At 43.5% G+C, this 16,461-nt stretch overlaps 1 protein-coding gene across 4 annotated transcripts in view; it reads right to left on the reverse strand.

The window, feature by feature from the left end:
- Nucleotides 1–11,648: 11,648 nt before the first annotated feature.
- FAM114A1 (family with sequence similarity 114 member A1) overlaps nt 11,649–16,461 on the reverse strand; it is a 56,574-nt gene continuing 51,761 nt past the window's right edge. For all 4 annotated transcript variants that reach the window (XM_005286342.5, XM_042843436.2, XM_005286343.5 and 1 more), the window contains one exon: nt 11,649–15,305. In XM_005286342.5, the coding sequence (XP_005286399.2) occupies nt 15,204–15,305 (102 nt within the window). In that variant the 3' untranslated portion in view covers nt 11,649–15,203. The remainder of the gene's footprint in view (nt 15,306–16,461) is intronic.

Genomic DNA, 16,461 nt, shown 5'->3' on the forward strand with positions numbered 1-16,461 from the left:
GGCAGCAAGTTATCAGATGCAGCACAGGAAAATAGCAAGAAAATAATGCAATGAGGCAGTTATCTCAGAACACATAGGATATATTCTTAAGGACGTGCAATGAAGAGGTGTGTGCAGGGATGTGCATGAATTTCTTCAGTCTCCTCTTCTTGACAGGAGGTGCCTCCTGCTCAGTCTCCTTCCCACAAGGTTCCTGCTCCTTTCACTTTTTCATCTTCGTATTTAAAAAATAAAATTTTTCTCTATTTTTGTTGGTCAGTATGTTTCAGTCAACCTGAATGTTTTGGTGAAAAAAAGTGTTGTCCAAAAATTGTTGCCCAGCTCTACTCAATGTAACCAACCAACTCCTGAGTGCTAATGCTTCCTATGCCACCCTTTGGATATGAGCTGTTGATGAACAGTGTCCAAAGTGATCAGAAGCACCCTGAGTAGGGTTGTGAAGTTACATGCTTAAAAATGGGATTGGGATATCTTCACAAATGTTTAAATTTTTTTGTTGAATTACACAGTGCCCCACTCTTAGGTGCCGGAGTTCAGCCTCATAGTTAGATTCCTTTTGTTGACCTAATCTTCACAGATAAAGAAGAACTGATCATAGAACTAAAAATTGATGGTAACCAGGGCCGGCTCTAGGTTTTTTGCTGCCCCAAGCAAAAAAAATTTTGGCTGCCCCCCCCCCGTTCTTTTTTTTTGGCTTTTACACGTTTGCACTTTGCAGTTTTGTTTTGACTTTTTAAAATTAAAAAAAAAATGAAAACAGAGAATTTGTAGTTAGTGAAATAAAACAATTTCCTACTGGTGTAATTTTAACATTTAATTTTAACAAAAACACAATTACAAACAATTTGAGTTCAACTATACACTGTAATGAAAAACTTTAGTGTCTTCCAGTTTCTCATAAATTAAAAGAATTTATATGAACTGAATTTTTCTAGTTTTTATACTTGCGTAGTCTTTTAATAAGTCAGTGAAATCTAAATTTTTTGCAACAGTACTTTCAATTGAAATTAATGCCAGTCCTGACATACGATTTTGAGACATGGTGGACCTCAAATAATTTTTTAGTAATTTCAGTTTTGAGAAACTGCGCTCACCAGAAGCCACTGATACTAGTAATGTTAAAAGAATGCGTAATGCTATAGCAGTGTTTGGAGTGAAAAAATCATTTCTTGCTATAAATTCTAATACTTTTAGAGGAGAAGTTTTAGGACTTATTAGCTCAGATAAAGCTATTAATTCATCATACAATTCTACTGCATCATTGTCAGCAGCGTTATCAGTACTGAGTGCTAAATGTAGGTGTTGGCACTGCTTCATGAGGTCTTCGTTGGAAAACTGATTTTTAATATTTCCAATATCGTATAAAAATTCGAAAGTTTCACAATGACCATGCAACTGACAAAATCCTTCTTCAATGGAAGTTATAGCTACATCCAAAATACAATAGAAACATTCAACTTTAAACCTTTCGTTTGGGTCAAGAATAGGATCATCATGAGCCTCATAACAAAACTGTCTTGTTTTTTTCCCGAGGACGAATGAATTTTTGAGGTGCAAACGTTGGTTCAAAATCAAGATCCTCTGCTATTGTTGCTTCTTTGACAGTTTCTTCAAATCCTTCATCTGAACGGTATTTTTTTAAATATTCCAGCGTTTTATTCAAAATCATCTTTGCCTCGGATATGTCTATGGTTATGTTCTGCATAACTTTGCTAGTCAAATTAATTTGATTTCGAATATTGTGCCAAATAACCATGCAACATGAAAATTGAAACTGCATCATTTTCTGAGCCAATGTTTCAGCTTCATGTTGAAATGAAGGATCATACGACAAGTCCTGGCTTATTTCAAATAGTGCATTGTAAATCTCTCCTGATGAATATCGGAATGGTCTAATAGCTTCTATCCTGCTTTCCCTCTAGTTTGACTCAGAGGTTTAAGTGTGAGTTTTTGTTCAAGATGCTTCTTCAAGACTGCCCAACAGTGTGTGGAAGCACTAAAAAAGTTGTAAATTGCTTGCACTGTGGTAAAATATGAAACGGCATCTTTAGATGATTTGGCGGCATCACTGACAACCAGATTGAACGAATGCGCATGGCAAGGAATGAAAAAAGCTCGATTGTTTAAATTCAGTATTCTTTGCTGTACACCTGCATGTCATCCTCGCATGTTTGAGCCGTTATCGTACCCTTGGCCGCGCATATTTTCTAAAGGTATTCCATAGTGTTCCAATCTCTGTAGAATTACATCTGTGAGGGCTTTCCCAGTGGTTTCATTCACTGGTATAAATTCTAGAAAGTGTTCACAAATTTTCACTTCTGCATTTTCATCAGTTTTCAGAAATCGTAAAACTACTGACATTTGCTCAGTTTTGCTCAGATCTTGAGTACAATCAACTATAATTGAGTAATATTTGGCATGTTTCAAATTCGATAAAATTTCATTACGCACTCCATTAGAAATTAATTCTATTATCTCATTTTGTGTATTTTTACCCAAATAATGGGTGTGAATCTCTCCATCTTTCACTCTTTGTACATGCTCAGCCATAACTTTATCAAATTTTGCCAATAACTCAACCAATTTTAAGAAATTTCCATTGTTATTCTCATATAAAATATCTGAGGATCCACGGGATGCGAGGCACTGTTCGGCTAGGAAATTAATGATTGCCAGTAAACGTTCCAACACTGCTTGCCAACGTAGAATTTCTGAATTTAGTTGACGTTGCTGTACCGCATCGATTGTTGTACCGGTATGTAATCTGTTTGACAGCTCAATCCAATTTGTCAATGAGCATAAATGATTTTTTGATGTTTCATGTTCCTTCAAATGCTGATGCAAATTTCGCCAGTCATTAAAACCTGCAGTTGCCAGAAAAATGTCTGAGTTACAGAACAGTTTGCAGCAAAAACAAAAAACTACATCTTTGGTCTGTGAATACACTAACCACGATCTATTAATTTGTTCCCCATTTTTCATTTTTTTCTTCATACTGGATGGCATAAATCGACGATTTGACTCATTAAATGGATATTCAAATGTAGAATCTAGTTTTGAGGGCCTTTTTTCACAATAATAATTCACATTGTATCAGTAATTATTGTCAGCCATGTACTTGGATCTGATCCTATGTCAGTCTCTCCACCTTCCAATAATTGTTCTTCAGTTTTAGATTTGGATAACAGTTCTTCATTTCTGGACTCTTCAGCTGAAGTAGTAAATCTTTGGATGGATTATGATTGTTCGTCTTTATCAGTTAGTGAAGATAATCTTTGGTCAGATTGTTGTTCATCTTTATCAGTTGATAAAGGTAATCTTTGGTTCGATCGGTCTTCATCAGTTGATGAATAATCACCTTAATGCATTGCTTAGAGCTTTCTCCTTGATTGTCGACTTTTTTAAAATACTTTTTTGAAGTACGAGATAGTTTTTCTAATTATTTTTGCTGTTTCTCTCTTTGTTGCTGGTAAGCAGCACCAGAAAGTTGTTTTCGTTTTTGTCCCGGCATTTTAGCCCTATAACCACTGGCACCAACGCGAAACGGAAATTAGTGCGAATGGCGCCGATAGGGCAGCACAGTGCACACACGTAATCATGATTTGAGTGACCGTGTCACAACATGACATGATATTTTTCATGTCACACTCCTATTGCACTACTGTACTTGCTGTAGATAAGGCGCTAGTCATTGGGGCGAGAGAGCTCCCCACGAGCTTGGATACACACTGGACCCAGCTCTGCTGGCATTTTCCCAGCGCTGAGGCCGCCCAGCTGGGAGTCCGAGGGGCATGCAATGGAGAGAGCTCTGTGGCTGGAGGAGCCAAGGAAGAAGTGCTGGGCTTGCTGGACAGATGCCACCCCTCTCTGCCAGGTCGCTCACCCCCTGCAGGGGGGAGGCAGAAGGAGACTCCAGGCACCGGCTCCCTGAGGCCACCCTGCTGGGAGTCTGAGGGGCATGCAATGGAGAGAGCTCTGGGGCTGGAGGAACCAAGGAAGAGGTGCTGGGCTTGCTGGGCAGATGCTGCTCCTCTCTGCCAGGTCGCTCGCCCTTGCAGGAGGGGAGGCAGAAGGAGACTCCAGGCACTGGAGTGCTGTGAGGGGCTGGGGAGGGAGGCAGCAGCCTCTGGGGCTCCAGCAGGTAGAAGCTCCCCAGGGGTCCTGGGGACCCTCCCGCCTGGCCCGACTCTTACTTTGCTGTGGATCTGGCCTGAGGTGGAGTCATCTCCGGTCACCGCCGCTCCCAGGACCAGGGGTTGGGGCTGCTGCTGGATCCCAGCCCTGCTCATCCTTGGGCTTCGCCTTGGCCCTGGCACGAGCTGGGCTCAGCCCGGGCTGCTGCTTCCCTCCCCTCTCCCCTCCTCTGGCAGGAGGCGGCGCAGAGAGGAGGAGGAGGAGGAGGAGGAGACAGAGGCGGGGACAAGCCGAGCAGGAGCGGACCGCCCGGGCGCCATGTTCCCCCATCCTCTGCAGCCGGAGCAGGGCTGTGCTACCGGCTCCCGCCTGAGGGGGAGGTGGCCGCTTCCCGCTGCCCACGGGAGAGTGGCGTGAACAAGCGGAGGAGTGGCCCGTCCTCTGAAGCTGGGGCAGGGCCGCGCTACCAGCTCCCGCCGCTCTCCCGCTGTCAGCGCCCACCCCCCAGGCGGAGCCGGTAGCGCGGCCCTGCCCCGGCTGCAGAGGACGGGCCGCTCCTCGGCTTGTTCACGCCGCTCTCCCGCGGGCAGCGGGAAGCGGCCACCCCCCCCCTTAGGCAGGCGCCGGTAGCACGGTCCTGCCCCGGCTTCAGAGGATGGGCCACTCCTCAGCTTGTTCGCACCGCTCTCCTGCGGGCAACGGCCACTTACCCCCCAGGCGGGAGCCAGTAGCTCAGCATTTTGCTGCCCCATACATTTTGCCGCCCTTGGCAGCAGCTTGTTTAGCTGGTGCCTAGAGCCGCCCTGATGGTAACTTAGGTACAATGATCATGACTTTATCACATTTATGATGCGCAAACAGAATAAAGTCCAGACTAGTGATGGTTACACACACACACACAATACTTTACCAAATGCACGAAAAGCCACAATTGAGGAAGAAGGCAGTATTGATTAAAAAAAAAAAGACCTGGTTTAGAGGTGAAGTGAAAGCAGCTATTATATATGGAATAAATGGAAATAAAAGGAAAGCTGATAGTAATGACTACAAATCAGAAGCTAGGAAAAGACAGTTCCCTTTCTGTAACTGGTGTTCTTCGAGATGTGTTGCTCATGTCCATTCAACTCGCCACCACCAGTTCCTTGCACCCACAGTTCCTTCTTGCCGGAAATTCCGACAGTGGGGAAGGAGGGCGTGTTGTGGAATGGACATGAGCAATACATCTCGAAGAACACCAGTTACGGGTCTTCTTCGAGTGCTTGCTCATGTCCATTCAACTTAGGTGAGTCCCAAGCAGTACCCCTCGGAGGCGGGTAGGAGTTCACAAATGTGTAGATTGCAACACCATTCTGCCAAACCCAGCATTGTCCCTGGCCTGCTGAGTGATGGCATAGTGGGCCGTGAACATGTGCGCCGAGGACCACATCGCTGCTTGACAGATGTCCTGGATCGGGAAGTGTGCTAGGAAGGCTGCCGAAGATGCCTGCACTCTGGTCGAGTGGGCTCTGACGATCGGTGGCAGAGGGACTCCCGCCAACACATAGCAGATCCAAATGCAAGAGGTGATCCAGTTAGAAATCCTCTGCGTGGACACTGGGAGGCCCTTCATCCTATCAGCTGTAGAGATGAAAAGCTGAGTTGACTTACAGAACGGCTTTGTCTGATCTAGGTAGAAAGCCAGGGCCCTTCTTACGTCCAGAGCATGAAGGCGCCTCTCTTCACTAGTCTCATGGGTCTTAGGGCAGAGGACCAGAAGGAAGATGTCCTGGCTCATGTGGAAAGTAGACACCACCTTGGGAAGAAAGGCCAGGTAGGGGCAGAGCTGGATCTTGTCCTTATAGAAGACCATGTACAGCGGTTCTGAGGTCAGGGCTTGCAGCTCGGAGACTCACCTTGCTGACTTCACTGCCACCAGGAAAGCTTCCTTCCACGATAGATGAGACAGGGAGTATGAGGCCAAAGGGTCAAAGGGCGGGCCCATGAACCTGGACAGAACAAAACTGAGATCCCACTGACGGACTGGGGACTGAACTTGAGGAAAAAGTCTCTTGAGATCTCTGAGGAACCTGACTGTCATGTCATGGGAGAACACTGTCTACCCCTAGATGGGGAGATGAAAGGTGGAAATGGCCGCCAGATGCACCCTGATGGAGGAATGTGCCAGGCCCTGGTTCCACAACTGAAGCAGCTAGTCTAAGATCGACTGCACTGAAGAATGTGAAGGGGAGGTGCCCCGTTCAGTTGCCCAGCGGGAGAACCTCGTTCACTTTGCCAGGTAAGTCTGTCTAGTCAATGGCTTTCTACTCTCGAGGAGTACCTTCTGGACCCCTTCCGAACCGGCCCGTTCCTCAGGGTTCAGCCACGCAACATCCACGCCGTGAAGTGGAGGGAAGTGAGATTGGGGTGCAAGAGTTGACCGGGATCCTGTGACAGCAGGTTTGGTCGGTTTGGCCACGGAAGGATCGTCGACCGGCTCGATAGCATCCCAAACCAGTGCTGGCGAGGCCACGCCAGGACGATCATGATAACCTGAGCCTTGTGTCTCTTCATTTTCGCTAGGACTTTGGTGGTGAGCGGAATTGGAAGGAACGCATACATCAGGCTTCCTGCTTACGGCAGGAGGAAGGCATCGGAGAGGGAGCCCTTGCTCAGACCCCCTCTGGAGCAAAACCTATGGCACCTCCTGTTCTGCCTGGTGGCGAACAAATCCACTTGGGAAGTTTCCCACTTCTGGAAGATCATGCCAACTACCTCTGGGTGGAGCACCCACTTGTGGTGAGAGGAGAAGTCCCTGCTTAGGTGATCTGCTAACGTGTTCTTGGCACCTGGAAGCAACATGCTTCTAGGTGGATTCCATGGTCGATGCAAAAGTCCCAAAGACAGAATGCCTCTTGGCAGAGGGCGGAGGATTGCACTCCCCCTTGACTGTTGATGCAGAACTTTGAGGCTGTGTTGTCCATCAGGACTCTGACCACTTTGCCCGACAGGTAAGGTAGGAAGACCGTGCATGCTCTGTGCACCACCCTAAGCTCTTTGATGTTTATGTGCAGCATCATTTCTTCTGGGGACCACATACCTTGGGTCTGCAGGGTGCTGAGGTGTGCCCCCCAGCTGAGGTCCAAGGTGTCTGAAACCAACTTGACTGAGTGAGGAGTGCTGTCGAAGGGGTCTCCTTCAGGACTTTCTCGGGGTTGGTCCACCATCGCAGCGAGGTAAGTACAGTCGTGGGGATGGTAACAACCTTTTCCAGGACTGGGAGTAGACAGTCGCCAGCCATGGCTGCAGGGGTCACATCTGGAGCCTGGCGTGGTACACCACATATGTACATGCTGCCATGTGACCTAGTAGGTGCAGGCAAACCCTGGCCGCGGTCAGGGGAAATGCGGAGACTTCCGCGATGGGGTCTGTCAGTGCCCTGAATCTCTGCACTGGCAGGAACGACCTAGCATAGGTAGAGTTGAACAGCGCTCCGATGAACTCTATCCTCTGTACCAGAACCAATGTGGATTTTTTTGTCGTTTACTAACAGGCCAAGGCGATGGCAGGTGGCTAACAGCATCGCAGCATGCCTTTTGACCTGGGACCTGGAGCAGCCCTTGACTTCTGAGCCACCACCAACATGTACTTGATAAATACCTGTGGTGCTGTTGCTGGACCAAACAGGAGGGCCGCAAACTGACAGTGGTTGGGACCTACCAGAGGAAGCGTCTGTGTCCCTCGAAGATGGCGATGTGAAAATATGCATCTTTCTGATCGAGGGTGGCGTACCAGTTTCCCAGATCCAGGAAGGGGATGATGGAGACCAGGGACACCATGCAGAACTTCAGCTTTTCTAGGAAGTGGTTCAGGTCTTGCAGGTCCAGAATAGGTCGCAGACCGCCCTTGGCCTTTAGGATTAAAAAGTAGCAGGAATAGAACCCCTTGTTCCTGTACTCCGAAGGAACAACCCTCACCGCACCTAGCTGCTGTAACCCCTCTACCTCCTGTATGAGGAGACTCTTGTGAGAAGGGTACCTAAAGAGGGATGGGGAGGGTAATGGATGAAGTTGATGGGAATGGGTGGGCAGTAGCCCAGAGAATAAAGCAGTATTAAGGGAAGTAATACGTGACTGCTGTTTATAGGGTCTATGCGTTGGGACCTGGAGTAGTGGGGCAGGCCTGAGTCCTGCCCTTTGGGAATTGACCTAAGCCCCAAGAAGAGGATAAGACCCATTTAGAAGCCTGAGCAAAGGGCTTGTATTTAATAGACTTGGGGATGGGGCTGAAGACCCTGGTAAGGGCAGACAGACTGTCTATTGACTGCTTGGTTAACCACCCCCTGGAAGGGGACTGAATGTAAGGAGTGAGCTGGCTGGATTGCTGGGACACCAGAGAACGATTGAGGACAAAGACTCTCCAGGGAGAAAGCCCTGGTGGTACTGATATATAACAGGGCAGAGATGGACTTAAAGCTACCACAGAAGGGGCTGAGAACTGAGCCCAGAGACAGGGCTGCAGATACCAACAAGGGCACAGCTATAGTTCTTTGTTGGACCTTTGTTATCCTGGAAGGGGTTCATCCATTTAGATGATGTGTGACTTAGCTGGATAGCTTAGCCACTGAAAACCTGCCTGATGAGGGTAACAAACTACAGGGGACACCAGGAGAGAGGGCAGGATCATACCCAGCTGATAGGAGGTGCTCACGAGAGGTGAGTGCACCACATCATAGGCACACAATAAATGGATCAAAATCTGGCTAACTGATAGGTCTTGTAATTCCCTGTTTACAAATATATTATCACTGAGCAGGTTTGTTTCTAGTGGGGTCCCATAAGGATTGTTTTTTGGCCCTGCCATTTAACAATTTTATCAATGACCTGGCAGAAAAGATAACCGATAAAGTTTGCAGATGACACACAAATTGGAGGAGTGGCAAATAACAAAGATCGATACATTGATACAGAGCCATCTGGATCGCTTGGTAAACTGGGCACAAGCAAACAACATCTGGTTTTAATATGGATAAATGTAAAGCTGTATATGTAGGAACAAAGAATGTAGACCAGTGGTCCCCAACCTTTTTCGTCTGGCGGGCGCCATGCGGTGGACAAGCATCTGCCGAAATGCCGCTGACAAGCAGCAACGTCAATTCAGCGTCACCGCCTCTGGATGACGCTGCTTCTCGGCGGCATTTCGGCGGATGCTCGTCCACCGGCCAGTACGTGGGCGCACTTTATGCCCCAGTGGGCGTCATGGCGCCCGCAGGCACCGCGTTGGGGACCCCTGATGTAGACCATACATACATGATGGGGGACTGTATCTTGACAAGCAGAGACTCTGAAAAAGATTTTGGGGTCATGGTGGATAATCAGCTGAACATGAGCTTCCAGTGTGACTCTGTGAAAGGGCTTATGCGATCATGGTATGCATAAACAGGGGATTCTCAAGTTATAGTAGAGTCGTCATTTTACCTCTGTATTTGGTATTGGTATGGCTGCGGCTGGAATAGTGTGTCCAGTTCTGGTGTCAACAATTCCAAGAGGATGCTGATAAATTGGAGAGCGTTTAGAGAAGAGTCGTGAGACTGGTTAAAGGATTAGAAAACCAGTTTTCTAGTGATAGACTCAAGGAGCTCAATCTATATACCTTAACAAAGAGACAGCGAAGGGGTAACTTGATTAGTCTGCAAGTACCTACATGGGAAACAAATATTGGATAATGGGCTCTTTTGTCTAGCAGAGAAAGGTATAGAACACTCCAATGGCTGGAAGTCAAAGCTAGACACATTCAGATTGGAAATTAGGTGTACATTTTTAACAGTGAGGGTAATTAACCATTTGAACAATTTACCAAGGGTTGTGGTGGATTCTTTATCACAGGCAATTTTAAAATCAGGGATGGATGTTTTTCCAGATCTGCTTTAGGAATTATTTTGGGGAAGTTCTATGGCCTGTGTTATACATGAGGTCAGGCTAGATGATCAGAGTGGTTCCTTCTGGCTTTGGAATCTATGAATGCTTTGCAGCCAAATGCACCTCCACCCTGTCATGCACAAGAGAAAGACCAGTCATTTACTTGGGCGTAGTGTCCTCATGCTTTCCCTTTTCAACAGCAGCAGCTTTCATTCATAGAGTTACAATTAGCCCTTGTTATGGGGTTTGTTTTGTTTTCTACAGTTTATGCACTTTACTATGATGTTATATAGGCAGGGATGGCTCCAGGCACCAGCTTAACAAGCAGGTGCTTGGGGCGGCCAAGGGAGAGGGGCGGCACCTGCGGCAATTCGGGGGCGGCAGGTCCCTCACTCCCTCTAGGAGCGAAGGTCCTGCCGCTGAACTGCCGCTGCCGATCGCAGCTTTTTTTTTTTCTCCAATGGCCGCCGCCGATCGCGGCTTTTTTTTTTTTTTTTTGCTTGGGGCGGCAGAAATGCTGGAGCCGGCCCTGTATATAGGTAATAGTCTCATTAAGTTCTGGGAGAGTAGGGGGGAAACAATTAAGAACTGGAATGAATAGAGCTCAACTCCATTACAGAATCTTCTCCAAAGATGGTAATGAGACACAAAGTGGGGAAACTCCTCTATTGCTGATTTTTTAGCAGGTCTGCATTTTGGAGAGAAGGGTTGGAGGTAAATGATAGTGGGAAGTGAGCACTGCAGATCAAGTTTGATCAGTTCTTTCAAAGTAACTGCCCTCATTCCTTTGTGTTTTATTTCTTTGAATGTTCTGATCTTTGCCTCATCTTCTGCATGCTCATGCTTAATTTTTTGTTTTACTTCAGAAAGGCTGTGACTCAGATCCTGCTGGAACTAATTAGATGTCATCTCTTCAATATTTTGAGCAATGCTCAGCACTTTAAAAAAAAGTCTCTTCTGGTACTGTCATCAGATCTTAAAAAAAAAATCCTCCCTTTTGCTACAGATCATGTCCTTTTTTTCTCCCTGCCTGGCTTGTGAATACAGCTGAAATTATGACTATTTTCATTTTGATTCCACATTTATGCACAATCATCAACAACCATGAGTTACAGCAATATTGTTGATATGCTGAGTCAGGTATCAAAATAATGGAAATGCATAGGTCCTATGATAAGAGTGGTTATTTTAGTCCTCATATTCTCAGTAGCAGAATTTGATTTTTCGGTAAACGAATTATACTTGTTTAAAGTCCAGAGGGCTTTTCAGTCAGATTGCAACAATTTCCAAGTAGGTCAGATTAGTTGACAGTGTCACTTTAAGCCTTGCTCTGAGATGGCATTAAAAAGATCTCAGAAAAGTCCTTACCCAGTCTTTCCATTCCTTTGCGACCAATAGAAGAGACAGGGCTGTCATTTTGAATTAAAAATAGAATGTCGAATAAATACTACTACTAGTGGGTGACTGTTCATGTGATAAAAAGTGCTTCTGCGAGTCAGACAAAGGTAAAAGTTCTCTAATGTGTCAAACAGGACTCGTCTACCTTACAGACTCATTGAAGTTGTTATGAAGCCTAACCTGCTGATGACACTGGCATCATTAATAAAACATCTGAAATGCTGCTGGCTGCAATAATTTATTACAAGTAAAAAAGAAAGAGGTATGTTTTACAATTTAGAAAAAGATAATCAGTGGATAATCTAAGGGACTTCAAAAAAGTGGAAGTGCAGTTCCTTTGTTCAGTGGTGTTAGGCAGTGGATGCTGTAGTGTAGGAGTCAGTCATTGAGAAAAGCCATTTATAATTGAACAGCAAATAGCAGCAATAAATAAATTATACCTTTCTTTTTTCCATTTTGGAAAAAAAATGCAAATACTGTTGATACAGACATACAAATAATGCCCTGTAAAATAGTTTGAAACCAAACTAAAGTTGAGCTAGATTCAGTCACCTGAAATAGTTGGGATTATTTGCAGGTTTGCAAATGTGCAGACATTCCAGCTCAACACACTTTTTCAATCCAATGCGTGTAAAAGCCTAGTTTATTCTGAAGCCTTCATCTCTGGATAGTAAAAGTGTTCATAAAAGTGAATCATTACTCAACAACTAAATATCATGTTCTACAATATGAAAAACTGGTTTGTCCATGAGTATAAGTGACTTTCATAAACAAGATTTTTTTTAAAATTAAATATTTAGGGTTTAGTAGTTTGAGATTTTCTTTGTGCAGATTTTACAAGGAATTATATATATTGTTTTCTTTTAAAAAATTCTTTTCACTTAAGGTCAAAGCACTGATACACTACATGCATAATTTAAGTAGTACAGTGAAACCTGTTCTAAAGACCACCTTAAATAAGAAATCCCGTCTCAAATAATTTCCCTCAACAGCTCCTTACAGTATCCCCTAGGGTTTCCCATACAATTCTGTTCAATCTTTAGTTAAAAGAACATTTTTATTAGACAACCAATTTTCGCTGTCCCCTTCAGTGTTTCCTTGTCAGGTTCAACTATATGTATCTTGCTCTGAACGCCAGAGGAAACCTGAGACACTTGCCCAATTTTAAATCCAAAAAGAGTAACCTCTGCATAGGGGTAATATGAAACTGCCATAACTATTCCTTAGAAATGATTCATTTGGCAGCAACATCACACTTACCCATACCTAATGCACAATTCTGATAAGTCTGGTTTGAACTGAAAGGCTTTTCTCAACTATAATTAATGGTCAGACTAATTTAAAGTCAATAACATCTAAAACGTAATAACTGATAAATAAAGGCACTTGACTTTTTGTGATACTCTCCCTTTAAAATGAAAACAGGATTTTAATCATGCACGATATACTAGTTTGACAATACTGTGATTAAATAAAAATATTGCTTTAAATAACGAGGTATCCATAGTAGGGCACTAGGCCTTGGAGGCATGCACACATCCCAATGCACCCGTTGTGGATTTGTGCCCTTTAAAACTGGGAGCTGCAGGTGCAGGGCACATGACTAGGAGAAAACATGTGACCTGGTATATGAAAACAAAGTACAAAGCTTCTTCTCTCTGGGGCAGGGGAACAAAAAGGAGAGACCCAGGTTCTAGGAAGTTAGTGTGGGTCTCTCTGTAGTAGCTAGGTGGGGCTATCAAAGGGGAAGGGTGTCCTTTCCCAGCCCAACTGGTTGATGCTGGGGAAAAAAGGGTTAATACCTAATATTTCAAATTTATTTGCTTTTGTTTGGGGACTAGTATTTGGAAATAAAACAAGCCTTGAGGAAAGCGGGCTAGTGTTGAGAGCTTTAGTCTACCTTCCCAGCCAGTAAGTTTGCCTACCAGTTTACAGTATCTTTTCTATATTTTCCCAAGTGCCCCTCTTTATTTCATATTGGGCTATTATTTCAAGATGGTGTAAGTAATAATGAATGTCAGGTTTAGCTTGCCAAGTTCAGCTGCACAGGCAGAACAGAAATTGTGCATAACATACCACAGAAGTACATAATGAATATCTCCCATCTAAATGATGAAATATTAAACATAGTCACTACACAGGTGACAGCAGAATATGGACCTCATTATGTAAGGCAGAGACACAGACCTGCTTTCTGTCATCTCTTATTTAGGCTCCTTACTGTTACCATGCCTAGGCAGATAAATGGCTTCTCATTTCTAACAAATACAATTATAACATTTCCTAGTATTCTATTCTGATTATGTTTATGATGTGTGAACACATTGCTTCAACGGTTAAATACATTCAGATGTTAGCTACAATTTTATAATATTTAAAAGAGCTAATCACTATATCAATATGAAAAAATACAGTGTAGCTTACAAAAATGTAATAAACATGGACAATTCAGGAGAACTGGATACTTAAATAACTAAAGGTTTCTACTGTCATGAAGTAATAATTTTAACCTGGCCAAAATAAACTCTGAGGCTGAAGACTGTGAATTTATTAAGCCCAAGATATGCATATCACCAAGTTTAACACAAGAACCCTTCAATTACTGTTATACTGAAATGTGCTTTCCGCCCTCTCAGGTTGGCTCTGTGCACAGAATTCCTCTTCCATGTTCCCACAACATGCTTCAACTTGTGACCTCCCTACCTTGTCTCACCCAACTCAATCTTCTCATAACTCCTTCTCCTCCTCTTTGACCCTTATTGGAAAACTTAGTTCCAATCCCTCTCTATCAGTAATCCCTTTTATTAAAAACAAACAAACTGTATTTAAAATCCAGATTTAGGTGAAATGATAGATTGGGGAGAAGGAAGAGAAGATGAGGCAATACGTTTGTTATGGGCACACAGATTGGGAGTTCCAAGGGCAACTGCCAACCAAAGTGAAGGGATTTGCTGAATTACTGTGTAGTTGTAGAGTATGATTACATACTCTAATGAGTAGAGTAAGTCCCTCTACTCTGGCCTATAATGTCTTTCGGCCAATCAGAGTGAAGGGACTGGCATAAATACAATAAGTATACAATTATGGGTCAGCACATGTACAGTTTTGCCTGTGCTCTAACTGGCTCAGACAATTTCACTTCAATACAATGTCTGATATGCGTATTTTTCCTAATTTTTATTAGCTGAAATTTGTTTAATGTACAGCTCTTTGAACACCAAAGCACTGTATGTGTGCTAAGGGTTACTATCAGACTGTCACTGAAAAAATAATATTGGAATGCTCAAAACAGAGTTCATTTGCTTAAGTTAACTTGAGAGTTAATGAAGGTTAAATACAGAAACTAACTTTCAAAAGTAAACATTTTAAACTGAGAATTAAAATGGGGCATCTGGACCAAAATGTTTAAAAAACATTGTTTTCAAATTTCCTTCAGACATCGCTGTTTAGAACTGAAAGTGTCAACATTAATTACCTGCTTCATACTGAAGTCAATACTAACTTCAATAAACACTTCATCAGTTTAAATTGACGTGAAGAATATTCACTAACTTGAAAAGAAATTACCTATTCTAGTAACTACATCTAGTTAAAGAACTTCTATTTGATTTTTCTCAAATATTTTTCAGTACTGCCTGTGCAAAATAGCTTTTAGTGTCCTCAAAAGGCCCCTCTGTGGCCAGACATCTTTTGTGCCATCTCTTCAAATTGCATATATTAAAGAGATTAGGTTTGCGGTTTCTTTTACACACAGTGATGACAACTGCTGGGAAACTGTCACTCTTGTGCTTTCAAACAATTGGTCTGGATATGTGAAATCTGAAGAACCGGAAGCAATAGCTGGAAAGCATCCTGAATATAGGTAGTGCTGTTGCAGCCCTAATGAGAGAAAAGATGTGATTCAGTAACATATTTTTCATGCATCTCAGTGACTCTATTCATACTCAGTCTGGCTGGTGCTACATCAGGATACAAATTCATGTGAGATTTTAAAAGCTCTATCCAAGTACACTGGAAATTACAACAAGAACAGCCATATGGAGTCAGACCAATGGTCCATCTAGCCTACTATCCTGTCTCCGACAGGGGCGAGTGCCAGATGCTTCGGAGTGAATGAACAGAAGAGGGCAATTACAAGTGATCTATCCCCTGTCCTTCAGTCCCAACTTCTGGCAGCTGGAGGTTTATGGACACCCAGAGCATGGGGTTGCATCCTTGACCATCCTGACTAGTAGCCATTGATGGACTTATCTTCTGTGAACTTATAAAATTCCTTTTTGAACCCAGTTATATTTTTGGCTTTCACGACATCCTCTGGTAATGAGTTCCACAGTTTGATTGTGTATTGTGTGAAGAAATACTTTCTTGTGTTTGTGTTAAACCCGATGCCTATTTAATTTCATCGAGTGACCCCTAGTTCTTGTGATATGTCAAGGGGTGAATAATACTTTCCTATTCATTTTCTGCATAACATTCATGATTTTATAGACCTCTATCAGTCTCCCCCCTTACTTGTCTCTTTTCTCAGATGAACAGTCCCAGTCTTTTTAATCTCTCCTTCTATGGAAGATGTTCCATACTCCTAATCTTTCTGTTGTCATTCTCTATACCTTTTCCAATTCTTATATCGCTTTTGAGATGGGGTGACCAGAATTGCATGCAGTATTCAAGGTGTGGCATACCATGGATTTATATAACGGGATTATATCTTCTGTTTTATCATCTATCCTTTTCCTAATGGTTCCTAACATTGTTAGCTTTTCTGACTGCTGTTATACATTGAGTGGATGTTTTCCGAGAACTAGCCACGATGATTACAGCTCATTTGGACCCCATCATTTTGTACTTATATTTGGGATTGTTTTTCAATGTGCATTACTTTGCACTTATCAACACTGAATTTCATCTGCCATCTTGTTGGCAAGTCACATAGTTTTGTGAGATCCCTTTGTAACTCTTTGCAGTCAGCTTTGGACTTACAAAATTAAGATAGTTATAGTCTGCAAATTTTGCCATCACACTGTTCATTCCCCTT

The sequence above is a fragment of the Chrysemys picta genome, chromosome 5 (assembly GCF_011386835.1).
Source record: "Chrysemys picta bellii isolate R12L10 chromosome 5, ASM1138683v2, whole genome shotgun sequence".
NCBI classification, from domain to species: Eukaryota; Metazoa; Chordata; order Testudines; family Emydidae; genus Chrysemys; species Chrysemys picta.